The following is a 13,430-nucleotide window of genomic DNA, read 5'->3' as shown; positions in this document are numbered from 1 at the left end:
CAGACTGAGGGGGGGGGGGGGGTTATCCTGTTATTTACTGAAAGCCTCACAGGTACCACAAAGCATCATGGGGGGTAAAAAGCAGGGATCTTACTGCAGGTGAAGCCCACGAGAGACACTGGGAGATTTCCTGACCCGTGCCCTGCAGGCCCTTCCTTGAATGAAGGGGGTTAATGAGAATGAAAAGAAACCGTTTATTTTTGGCACATTCTGCAGAGATCCCATCCTGCAGGGTGGCAGGAGCAGGATATGTCAGCGGTGGCTCTCTGCCTGGACCAGCTTCTTGTCTTCTCCTGCTCACACCCCTGCGGCGTGCGTCGGGGTGCTGGGTTGTTTCAGGCCCATGGTAGAGCAAAGCCAGCCGGCGAAATCCACTTCCTCCAGTTCCGAGGTTTTAATAAAACTGTGAACCTGGAAAGAGGAGAGAAAACAAAAACACTCTATGAGGCTCAGTCTACATACAAATATTGTAACAGCAGGGATGAGCGCAGGCGGGTTCAGATCCCAGGCTGAACCAGGATTAGTTTGGGGGGGGTTCAGATCCCAGTCTGAAGCTAGATTAGTATGGGGGGTCAGATCCCAGTCTGAAGCTGGATTGGTTTGGGGGGTTCAGATCCCAGGCTGAACCGGGATTAGTTTAGGGGGTTCAGATCCCAGACTAAAGCAGGATTAGTTTGGGGGGGTTCAGATCCCAGTCTGAAGCAGGATTAGTTTAGGGGGTTCAGATCCCAGTCTGAAGCAGGATTAGTTTAGGGGGTTCAGATCCCAGTCTGAAATCGGGATTAGTTTGGGGGGTTCAGATCCCAGTCTGAAATCGGGATTAGTTTGGGGGGTTCAGATCCCAGTCTGAAATCGGGATTAGTTTGGGGGGTTCAGATCCCAGTCTGAAATCGGGATTAGTTTGGGGGGTTCAGATCCCAGTCTGAAATCGGGATTAGTTTGGGGGGTTCAGATCCCAGTCTGAAATCGGGATTAGTTTGGGGGGTTCAGATCCCAGTCTGAAATCGGGATTAGTTTGGGGGGTTCAGATCCCAGTCTGAAATCGGGATTAGTTTGGGGGGTTCAGATCCCAGTCTGAAATCGGGATTAGTTTGGGGGGTTCAGATCCCAGTCTGAAATCGGGATTAGTTTGGGGGGTTCAGATCCCAGTCTGAAATCGGGATTAGCTTGGGGGGTTCAGATCCCAGTCTGAAGCTAGATTAGTATGGGGGGGGGGGGTCAGATTCCAGTCTGAACTGGGATTAGTTTGGGGAGGTTCAGATCCTAGTCTAAACCTGGTTCAACTAGGATCTGAACCCCCCCCCCCAAACTAATCCTGATTCAGTTTTTGAGGGGTGGGATCAGATCCTAGTCTGAACCGGAATTTGGGGGCTTCAGATCCCAGTCTGAACCAGGATTACTTTGGGGGATCTAAATCCCAGTCTAAACCGGGATTAATTTTGGGGGTTTCAGATTCTAATTTGAACCAGGATGAGCTCAACCAGGTCCAGATGCTAGTATGAATCAGGATGGGCTCACTCAGGTTCAGATCCTAATGTGAACCGAGATGAGCTCAGGTTTGTTCAGATCTTAGTCCAAACTGAGACTAGTTTGGGGGAGTACAGATCCCAGTCTGAAACGGAGATTAGTTTGGGGGGGGTTCAGATCCTAGTCTGAACCTGAATTAGTCTGGGGGGGGGTTTCAGCTCCTAGTCCAAACCGGGATTATTTTGGGGGGGGGGTTCAGATTCTAGTCCGAAACGGGATTCGTTTGGGGGTTCAGATCCCAGTCCGAACTGCGACTAGTTTGGGGGGTTCAGATCCTAGTCCAAACCGGGATTATTTTGGGGGGGGGGGGTTCAGATTCTAGTCCGAAACGGGATTCGTTTGGGGGTTCAGATCCCAGTCCGAACTGCGACTAGTTTGGGGGGTTCAGATCCTAGTCCGAACTGGGATTAGTTTGGGGGGGGGGGGGAATTTCAGATCCTAGTCCGGGATTATTTTTTGGGCCACAACCACTTATTTTTGGCAGTGAGCAGTGATGGCGGGTTTGGACTAGGATCAGAACCCAACTGAGCTCATCCCTATTTATCAGCATTGAAATGGTGAACTGTAAAAATGGCAGACATAACAGGTCCATATCAATCAGGGCCACCTTCATTAAAGAGAGGATTATGACCCGGGCCTACCAATAGTACATACTGTTCTAGGCTCCAATATTCCCAATGATCCAAATGAAGCTCTACTGAACCCTCAATCACTTTAGGCTCCTAATCTTCATTTTTACAGCTGCCAAGCAGACTTTGGCCCCAACAGTTACGCAGGTTAAAGGCATTCGAAACCTTCCAACCTGCACCTTGTGTTTTTCTCCCAACATAAGATGTGCATGGCTCATTTAGTCTCTTGTTGTACACACAGCCTTTAGTAGACAGTAGTCAGACATTTCTGGTTGTGTTCAAACATGTGGCATGGTGCTGCACAGGTTAATGCATGACCTTAGTGTGTAGTATGAGAACTGACACTTCCTGTGAAGAAACTACATATCCCACAATCCCGGAGTTTCTCAGTCTAGTGTTCTGCGGTTGAGATCTGACACAGATACAAAAAGGCAGAGCAACTACCAAAGACCCCATGCAGTCTTCCATCATATGAGCACTTTCATATTTGTGATACAACACAGAGGAAATAGAGAGGCGTGGATTGGACGCTGTGTGACCCGGAACAAGAAGCTGCCTGTCCCTTTAGTGAGTAGGGACAATCTAGGTGAATGAATACATGGACATGGGGGATCGATCAGCCGTGACACTACAAACTGCAGTCACAACATGTGAGCCCATCCTTACAAGGTAAGGCCAACAAAAGACAGAGACTAGAACTACTCTAATACCGAGTTATAACAAAAACATTTGAATATGTATAACGTCTTCAAAACTAAAAAATGTGGCGGTACCGGTTTAACGAAAGGTCGGCGGGTGTACTTCGTGACAAAGGCAAACAATGTAAAAAATTTTAAATCTATGAATCTCTCATTATTTCTCAGATTTTTTTTTTGTCTCCCAATGGAGAGTTTCAGACTAACTTCTGCTGAGGGTGTAGAACACAAGATTGGTTGGTGTCCAGTACAGCACAGGGAGAATGTTCAAGGGAATTAAAAGTAAACCAAAATCCTCCCTTTAATATGAGCTACCTCCACACTGCAAGGGTCGAGTGATCATTTAGGTCTAGAGTAGTGTATAAAGTTTTGCTTACCTGACCCTCCGCTCCCGCAGGCTCCCCTCCACACTCCTAGACCAGCCCTGTAACCTCTTCTCCCCTATTTTCCAGCAGTCGCAGGTGCTCTGAAGTCAGTAAGTCCAATGCAGAACCCGTGTGTGACGAGAGTCACTTTGGGTGGGGGACCCATGGAACGCAGCTCACTTTGGAGAGGTGGGGAGACCCCTGTTTCAGCTCCCCATATCCCTATTATGTGTAAGTCGCCCTGTGCCTGTTAGGGGTACGGGGTGATCTAATATTGTGTAGACATGTCTAGGAGATAGGTGGAGTGGGGGTTGTGGATTGTTTGGTGTTATGTGGTTGCAACCCATTGATCTATTGTGTGTCTTGCTTGGGAGCAAACTATTATGGGATGTATGTGTATTGGCTTGGTGGGGATGGGGGGTGGGGGGGGGGGCTGTCTCCAGCAGCCATCCCTCCTGATGGGACTGTCTGCTGGCGTGTCTTTTGTTACTAAATGTAGATTCCCCTTCCCTGTGTCATTGTGCAGGGAGGGGGGTTGTTCCCTTCAATGTATATATCTTGTATCTGTGTTAAAATAAAATAGTCTATTTCCTGGTTTACTTCCAAGACTGGTGTCGTTTAGTCTTGTTTGGTCGGCTGTGGGGTCTGTGGTCGGTGTTCGGACGGGGAAGCGGTATCCTAACGAAAGTCCCCAAGCGCAGTCTGGGGTCGGTTCCTTTATACCATGGCCCAGCAATGAACATGAAGATGCCAAGGGACAGTCCACTGTCAGAGTGTAGGGGAGAAGAGGAGAGTGCCAGCTCCTGGGGTAGCAGAGAATCAGATCAGTAATGCCGCTTTCTCCTGACCTTTAGGCCAAGGGTCTCCAAACTTTCTAAACAAAGAGCCAGTTTATTGTCCTTCAGACTTAGGGGGGCCGGATTGTGGCCAGCAGGAGTGGAAATTTTCCTGGCATCAGTTATTGGCATTTTGCATGCAAAGTCGCATCTCATCGACTTTCATGCAAAAATGCCCCGTAGTGACTTCCATACAAAATCATGTCTCAGACTTTCAAGCAAAGTCGTGTTCCCATTAACTTCAATGCCAAAACGCCGTGTCAACACAAGACTGAGTATTGGAGGATAGGCAGGTTGATCTCTCAGCAAAGCCAGAAAAATGACCACTCTAGGATGGGTGGTCTCTGTTTACAAATTTTTTTCGCAATACGAAGCGTATGTCGGGGCCGATTTTTAAATGCAATTGCTGGCTTTTTTTTTTCATCACTATAGCTCACAGAATTAGCTGTCACTTTCCCCGGAGTTAAAGGAAACTGTTTCTTTTAACTCGGGAAATAAACTAAAAGGAAACTTTCTTTCTTTTAGCTGGGGGGGGGGGGGAAGTGACAGCTGATTCTCTGAGCTTATAGTGAAGAAAAAAAAAAAAGCCGACAATTGAATTTAAAAACCGGAAACCAACATATAGCGACAGCAACTTTTTTTTAAACTTTTTTCTGACCTCCGGAACGGATTAATTGGTTTTCAATGCATTCCTCTGGGAGACCATGTTTTGGTTTACGAATTTTATGCAATACGAAACATCCCGGAGAATACATTAAATTCGTAAACCTAGGTACGCCTGTACATCTCGGCCTAAATGTGTGAAAAACAATTATTTGCAAAATTTTAATAACAGAAAAAAATTAAAACGTGGGGTTTTTTTTCAAAATTTTCAGTCTTTTTTCAGTAATGATTAACCCCTTCCCGCCAGCCGCACACAAATGTACAGCCTCCCGGCGTCTGGTCCTAGACACCGAGCGGCCGCACATTTGCGTTCAGGTAGGAAAAAACATATGTGCTGAGAGCGCGCACCCTGCGTGCTCCCAGCACACATGTCCGTTACTCACGGAAAGGTCCCGGTCTGCTCTTTCGATCGGGACCTTTCCCGATCATGTGACCGCCGTGACAACGCGTCACGGCGGTCACATGATCCCTAAACCACGCCCCTCCTGGCGTCTGAAACTCTTAAAGGGCCAGGAGGCGCCGGCGGGAAGGGGTTAAATATCGCCAAAAGAAAGTTCTAGTTGTGTGAACAAAAAAATTTTAAAAATTTAGTTTGGGTACAGTGTTGCATGACCGCGCAATTGTCATTCCAATTGTGAGAGCGCAATAACCTGAAAATTGACCTGGGCAGGAAGGGGGTAAAAGTGCCTGGTATTGAAGCGGGCTAAGATTCTGCGCTCTAAAAACAGAGATCTGCACAATGTTCTACACCTCTCCATTACTGAAGTGTCGTATTTGTTCACACATTCATCCACAAATGTATGCTCTAGGGCAGATATGAGGACTAGTCCTTTTTAATCCCTTCCTGCCTGCATCAGGGTCCCTTTAAAAAGTTCTGCGAGGGAAGGAAGGATTGGTGATCATGTGACCACTGATTGGCTGTCATGGTGGTCACATGACCAGGAGCTGGTCCTGCCGGCTTCCAATTTTTCGTGTGGACTAAGCCGTCTTTGACAGCTCTGTCTCCGGGCCAGGAGCGTGCAGGGAGTGTGCTCTCAGCACAAAAACACGGGCCGCCCAAGGACACATATGTGCGGTTTGTGCGAGTTGTGAGCAGCAAGGAGTTAAAGGGTAACTCCACATCAAGCAAGCGCACAGTAGAAGAATGAATGTAAAAAACAATATTTCTAAGGTACACAACACTACCTAGTAGTACATTGACTATTGGGTTCCTGTGGTTTTTCAGTCCTGTGGTTGCTACCAACAGACGCACTAAGGCTACTTTCACACTGATCCGCCGCAAAACCGCACAGGCATTTTTACCTCGTTTTACCACGCTTTGAGCGCTTTTAAAGGACACGTGACTTAAAAACTGCACCAAAAAGGCATTTTTGAAACGCTTTTCAGGCGTTTTCCATTGATTTCAATAGGAAGAGGCATTTGTGAGACACTTTACAGGCGTTTTTTTTTAAGTGTTTTCCATTGATTTCAATGGGAAGAGGCCTTTTTTTTGGGGGATTTTTTTTTAACTCACCAAACATGCCTCGAAGATCTGCAAGCGGGAGTTTTTACACCGTGCTGCAAGCGCAACGTCCTCAGTGTGAAAACACACATACATATACATTCACATACATAGGGAAGCGTTTTCCTTCAGCTTTTTAGGCACTTTTTTTTAATGCAAAAAACGCTTCAAAAACTGCTCGGTGTGAAAGCAGCCTAAGGAGGAGGATGCTGAATACAGGAGTACCTCGGTTTACGAATGCCTCGGACAACGTCATTTTCGGTTTCAAATCCTTTGAAAATAATGCCTCGGTTTACTAATTTGTTTGTAAAACTAACAGATTAATTGGTTTTCATTCAGTGCATTTACAACGTTTTTTTTTTTTTAAATCACGTCCCTGTACAGTATTTATGCCTTTAAAGTGCACTTTATAAAGAGTTTTGAACAGATAAGACTTTTTTTTTACTTTTTTCTGACCTCCGGAATGGATTAATTGGTTTTCAATTCATTCCTATGGGAAACCGCGTTTCGGTTTATGAATTTTTCACAATACGAAAAGTCCCACAGAATGAATTAAATTTGTAAACCGAGCTACGCCTGTGTATATATTACACATGAGGATTTCATGCAGTAGCTGCCGCAACTTTGGGATTTCAGTTATTGGATCTGAGAACACGTTGGTGCTAGTCCCATCCAAAACTTGGAGATTCCATTTAATCTTTTTTTTTTTTTCTCCCTCTTATCATTCGTATTAATATTCTAATTTGTGCACTGTGTTGGTTGCGCATTCTAGAAAGAAGATTCCTGAATATTATTATAAAAGGTCGTTACCATCAGCTGCTTCAGGTCCGCTCTCTCTGCTGGATTTTTCACCAGGCTGCAAGATGACAAAAAAAAAAAAAAAAAAAAGAAGACGACACAATTAGTCGCTGTCAGACATTTAAATTTTACAATATTTATTTTTGTTCCTGTAAAGTCTTCTATCATGAAGATGTATATAAGATATTGGATATTTAGCTTTCCACCAAAATGACTGCCTTTAACCCCTTCCCGCTCACCCCGGCATCCCATTTGCTTGGGACCCCAAAACATTGTACACCGCTCAAAAAAATAAAAGGAAGACTTTTTAATCAGAGTCTAGTATCAAGTCAATGAAACTCCTGGGATATGGATCTGGTCAGTTAAGTAGCAGAGGGGGTTGTTAATCAGTTTCAGCTGCTTTGCTGTTAATGAAATTAACAACAGGTGCACTAGATGGGCAACAATGAGATGACCCCCAAAACAGGAATGGCTTTAGAGGTGGAGGCGACTGACATTTTTTTCCCCCTACTCATCTTTTCTGACTGTTTTTCACTGGTTTTGCATTTGGCTAGGGTCAGTGTCACTACTGGTAGCATGAGACCATACCTGGACCCTGCAGAGGTTGCACAGGCAGTCCAACTCCTCCAGGATGGCACATCAATATGTGGCATTGCCAGAAGGTTTGCTGTGTCTCCCAGCACAGTCTCAAGAGCATGGAGGAGATTCCAGGAGGCAAGAGCATGGAGGAGATTCCAGGAGACAGGCAGTTACTCTAGGAGAGCTGGAGAGGGCCGTAGAATGTCCTTAACCAATCAGCAGGACCGGTATCTGCTCCTTTGTGCAAGGAGGAACAGGATGAGCACTGCCAGAGCCCTACAAAATGGCCTCCAGCAGGCCACTGGTGTGAATGTCTCTGACCAAACAATCAGAAACAGACTTTATGGGGGTGGCCTGAGGGCCCCGACGTCCTCTAGTGGGCCCTGTGCTCACTGCCCGGCACCATAGAGCTGGATTGGCATTTGCCATTGAACACCAGAATTGGCAGATTCACCACTGGCACCCTGTGCTTTTCATAGATGAGAGCAGGTTCACCCTGAGCACATGTGACAGACATGAAAGGGTCTGGAGAAGCCATGAAGAACGTTCTGCTGCTGGTAACATGGTTCAGCATGACTGTTTTGGTGGTGGGTCAGTGATGGTCTGGGGAGGCATATCCATGGAGGGACACACAGACCTCTACAGGCTAGACAATGGCACCCGACTGCCATTAGGTATGGGGATGAAATCCTTGGACCCATTGTCAGACCCTACGCTGGTGCAGTGGGTCCTGGGTTCCTCCTGGTGCAGTGGGTCCTAAGTTCCTCCTGGTGCACGACAATGCCCGGCCTCATGTGGCCAGAGTATGCAGGCAGTTCCTGGAGGATGAAGGAATTGATACCATTGAATGGCCCCCACGCTCGCCTGACCTAAATACAATAGAACCCCTCTGGGATGTCATGTTTCGGTCCATCTGACGCTGCCAGGTTGCATCTCAGACTGCCCAGGTGCTCAGTGATGCCCTGGTCCAGATCTGGGAGGAAATCCCCCAGGACACCATCCATGGTCTCATTAGGAGCCTCCCCCGACGTTGTCAGCCATGCATACAAGCACATGGGGGCCATACAAACTACTGAGGACCATTCTGCGTTGCTGCAATGACATTTCAGCAAAATGGACTCGCCTGCTGCATCATTTTTTCACTTTGATTTTCGGAGTCTTTGAATTCAGTCCTCTGTAGGTCGATCATTTTCATTCCCATCAAACGATGGGGCGTCCTTACATTCCTAACATATCACCCCGTCCATGTCAGTATAGAAATCCAGCAGGAGATTTGTTCCCATTGAGATCTGATGTCAAAGTGTTCCTTTCATTTTTTTTGAGCTATGTATGTATGTATGTATGTATGTATGTATGTATGTATAATATATATACACACATATACACTGTATTTTTCACTCCATAAGACGCACAGGAAAATGTCAATGTGTCTTATGGAGCGAATATAGAGCGGCCGGTCCGGTATCCCCGCCGCCGTGTCAGAATACCGGGCCGGCCGCTCATCTCTTCTCTGCAGCAGAACCTTACCTGTTCCTCGGTCCAGCGCTGTACAGCATTCCGGTGCCGGCATCTTTAGTGTGGGCACCCGGCTGTGACAGCTGGGTGCCCACTGCACATGCGCGAGAAGCGCTGCACTTTGTGAATGGTCCAAAGTCTTGTTGGACACTTGACAGGTCCCAGAAGACGCCGGACCAATCACAAAGCTGTCAGCCGGGTGCCCACACTAAAGGGAGGACAACTCCGTGGAAGTCCGGTACTTTGGTCTGTGGAAGCGACCGGGCGGCAGCAAAGCCACCCAACTGCTTCCACCTGACTGGGGGGGGGGGGGGGGGGGGGGGGGGGTCTGCCTATCTGTATTATACACAATCCTGGTGGCTGCAGCCTCCCGATTGTATATAGACCCCCACAACGAACGGACCTGGAGGCAAAAGGATTAAAGCCCACCCTTGTGGTGTCACGCGTGTTACGTGAGCGGCAACAGGTTAACATGTAATGGATATATAAATTCTATACCAACGCCTCCCACATTTGTCTTCTGATCAGCTTACCATTTATTCACAAAGTCCTGGAATTCTGCTCCAAACACTCCACTGGGTAGTTTAGGAGGCGGCTGTGAACGGGAAAAAATAAAACAAAGAAATCAATTTAGGATCCATGTAACCAGAAAAGAAAGATGGAGGTTGGTGTAAATGAAGCTGATCGCCAGGCAAATCTACAACTGAAATACACGTATGAGGATTGCTTTTCCTACCAACAGGTTTTTATTTCTGTCCATTCATTCCTAAGATTTACACAGCTCCGCCAGACTTGTACAGCTGGGCTGGTAAGTCAACTTTTCTCTAATGCAGGTAATTAAAGCTATTTGATTTGGTTGGATGAGTGAGCAGCAGCTTATCCCTCTGTTCACTCTGCTATCTCCATCTGTCAGCATGCAGCACATCTGATTGGCTCCCAGTGCTGCCCCCTCTCTCCCAGTCTGGGATTTGCCCCACCAGGGATTGCAAGAGGCTGATCACAATTAAATTACACTAGCTACATTAAAATATATTGAATTCTTATAAAACTGCACAACTGGTGATTTTTGTTTCTACATAGAGCTCAGCTTTGAAGGCACGATGCTGTTTTACCATAAAGAGTAATCAAAATATGTAAACTGATCCAAAGGGGCTGTTAGGGCTGTATTTAGAAACTGTAAATTCATTCTCTGCAAACATAGGAACATTACATTTTCTCAGGCTACAGTCTCTGCAGACAGAGAATATATACACAGTTACACAGTCTGGCTGAAAAAAGACAAAAAAGTCCATCCAGTTTAAAAAAAAAAAAAAAAAAAAAAGTTACAATCCTACACCCACAGTTGATCCAGAGGAAGGCAAAAAACCAGCAAAGCACGATCCAATTTGCTCCTGCAGGGAAAAAAATTCCTTCCTGATCCCCCGAGAGGCAATCGGATATTCCCTGGATCAACGCCACCTATAAATGTTATATCCAGTTATATTCTGTGTATCCAAGAAAGAATCCAGGACTTTCCTACAGCAATCCACTGAGCTGGCCACAACCAACTCTTGAGGGAGTCTATTCCACATTCTCACAGCTCTCACTGTGAAGAAACCTTTCCGTGTTTGGAGATTACATCTCTCTTTCTCCAGACGTAAATAGTGCCCCCTTGTCCTCTGTGATGACCTCAGGGGGAATAACTACACCGAGTTCATTATATGAACCACTGATGTATTATACATGGAGATCATATCCCCCCCTTATGTATTATACATGGAGATCATATCCCCCCCTTATGTATTATACATGGAGATCATATCCCCCCCTTATGTATTATACATGGAGATCATATCCCCCCTTATGTATTATACATGGAGATCATATCCCCCCCTTATGTATTATACATGGAGATCATATCCCCCCTTATGTATTATACATGGAGATCATATCCCCCCCCTTATGTATTATACATGGAGATCATATCTCCCCCTTATGTATTATACATGGAGATCATATCCCCCCCTTATGTATTATACATGGAGATCATATCCCCCCCTTATGTATTATACATGGAGATCATATCCCCCCCTTATGTATTATACATGGAGATCATATCCCCCCCTTATGTATTATACATGGAGATCATATCCCCCCCTTATGTATTATACATGGAGATCATATCCCCCCCCTTATGTATTATACATGGAGATCATATCCCCCCCCCCTTATGTATTATACATGGAGATCATATCCCCCCCCCTTATGTATTATACATGGAGATCATATCCCCCCCCTTATGTATTATACATGGAGATCATATCCCCCCCCTTATGTATTTTACATGGAGATCATATCCCCCCCTTATGTATTTTACATGGAGATCATATCCCCCCCCTTATGTATTTTACATGGAGATCATATCCCCCCCCTTATGTATTTTACATGGAGATCATATCCCCCCCCTTATGTATTATACATGGAGATCATATCCCCCCTTATGTATTATACATGGAGATCATATCCCCCCCTTATGTATTATACATGGAGATCATATCCCCCCCTTATGTATTATACATGGAGATCATATCCCCCCCTTATGTATTATACATGGAGATCATATCCCCCCCTTATGTATTATACATGGAGATCATATCCCCCCTTATGTATTATACATGGAGATCATATCCCCCCTTATGTATTATACATGGAGATCATATCCCCTCTTATGTATTATACATGGAGATCATATCCCCCTTATGTATTATACATGGAGATCATATCCCCCTTATGTATTATACATGGAGATCATATCCCCCCTTATGTATTATACATGGAGATCATATCCCCCTTATGTATTATACATGGAGATCATATCCCCCCTTATGTATTATACATGGAGATCATATCCCCCTTATGTATTATACATGGAGATCATATCCCCTCTTATGTATTATACATGGAGATCATATCCCCCCTTATGTATTATACATGGAGATCATATATCCCCCTTATGTATTATACATGGAGATCATATCCCCCTTATGTATTATACATGGAGATCATATCCCCCCTTATGTATTATACATGGAGATCATATCCCCCTTATGTATTATACATGGAGATCATATCCCCTCTTATGTATTATACATGGAGATCATATCCCCCTTATGTATTATACATGGAGATCATATCCCCCCTTATGTATTATACATGGTGATCATATCCCCCCTTATGTAATATACATGGTGATCATATCCCCCCCTTAATCTCCTCTTCTCAGAGAATAAATTCAGTTCCTCTAATCTTTCCTCATAGCTGATCTCCTCCATGCCTCGTATCAGTTTGGTTGCCCTTCTCTGTACTTTCTCCAGTTCCCCAATGTTCTTTTTGTGAATTGGTTATAATGAGGTATTTCCTGCATTCAGACACTCGAATTGCAGACCAGACCCCTGAGAAGTAAAAGCAAGCTTACAGTAATATTCTGTATGTTTTATGACACGGGGGCAAAAAACAGATTACAATATACAGAGTAGGATGATTTAAAGTGCGGCAGTGTCTATGGAGGCTGAAAAAAAAAAAAAACAAAAAAAAAAACACAATACACATCGTCAAACTCCATCTGTTGATCCAGAAGAAATAAAAACTCAACAGCCTGACAAACTCCAGCCCGAGAAGACACAGCCATGTACGCTGACTCTGATTGGGCAGTTTAATCGTTTACCTCATTCACAATATAATCCAGTAACTCAAAGATAGCCATGGGAGGGCGACTGTCCGGGCCAAAGGCTGAAACAAAAAAGAATACAGAATGCTTAACAGGGTCACATTTTATTGGTGTCACATTTGGACTTTTTATATATAAAACTTCTTCAAAAGACAGAGTAGCAGAAGACACCCTCGCTCTACCAATCCTAAGCTGGCCATACACAGATCATCCTCAAATGATCATCCTCCCCCACTCCACATCCAGAACATCGAGGATGAGGAACCTCCACCTGCTGGCTGCTGTGTTTTGGAAGATGCAGCTCCAGCAGCTGCCTGAATACCCAAACAGTGAAAGCACTGCAATTTGTTTACTATACGATTTGTTTTCTCCCTTGGTCCTCCTCTACGGTTGAATGCTACTAGTTCAGTCCAACCTAGATCCTCCTACCTTTCTTCCATTTTCAGCCTTAGTCATCAGAGACAGGCATTGTCATCTTACGCTTCACATGTCTGGAAAATCATCCCCTGTACTGCAATTATCAGAAGGAAAATTGCACGGATTCATGTTCTGTGCCTTACTGAAGAGTTAAGCTGCCTGTGGATGGTGCCAAGTCAGCAGGTGATCTGACTGGGTC

The 13,430-nt window shown here is 45.2% G+C and overlaps 1 protein-coding gene across 1 annotated transcript in view; it reads right to left on the bottom strand.

The window, feature by feature from the left end:
• Positions 1–174: 174 nt before the first annotated feature.
• MAP2K1 (mitogen-activated protein kinase kinase 1) overlaps positions 175–13,430 on the bottom strand; it is an 84,730-nt gene continuing 71,474 nt past the window's right edge. The window contains exons 8-11 of the mRNA XM_089665271.1: positions 12,812–12,876; positions 9,642–9,703; positions 7,027–7,072; positions 175–411 (exon numbers count right to left, since the gene is read on the bottom strand). Of these exons, the coding sequence (XP_089521397.1) occupies positions 298–411; positions 7,027–7,072; positions 9,642–9,703; positions 12,812–12,876 (287 nt within the window). The 3' untranslated portion in view covers positions 175–297. The remainder of the gene's footprint in view (positions 412–7,026; positions 7,073–9,641; positions 9,704–12,811; positions 12,877–13,430) is intronic.

This window comes from Staurois parvus, unplaced genomic scaffold (genome assembly GCF_062004578.1).
Source record: "Staurois parvus isolate SC_StPar_1 unplaced genomic scaffold, SC_StPar_1.0 ptg002170l, whole genome shotgun sequence".
Taxonomy (NCBI): Eukaryota; Metazoa; Chordata; class Amphibia; order Anura; family Ranidae; genus Staurois; species Staurois parvus.
The sequence above is the reverse complement of the archived record's forward strand: the minus strand, read 5'-3'. Positions and strand labels throughout refer to the sequence as shown.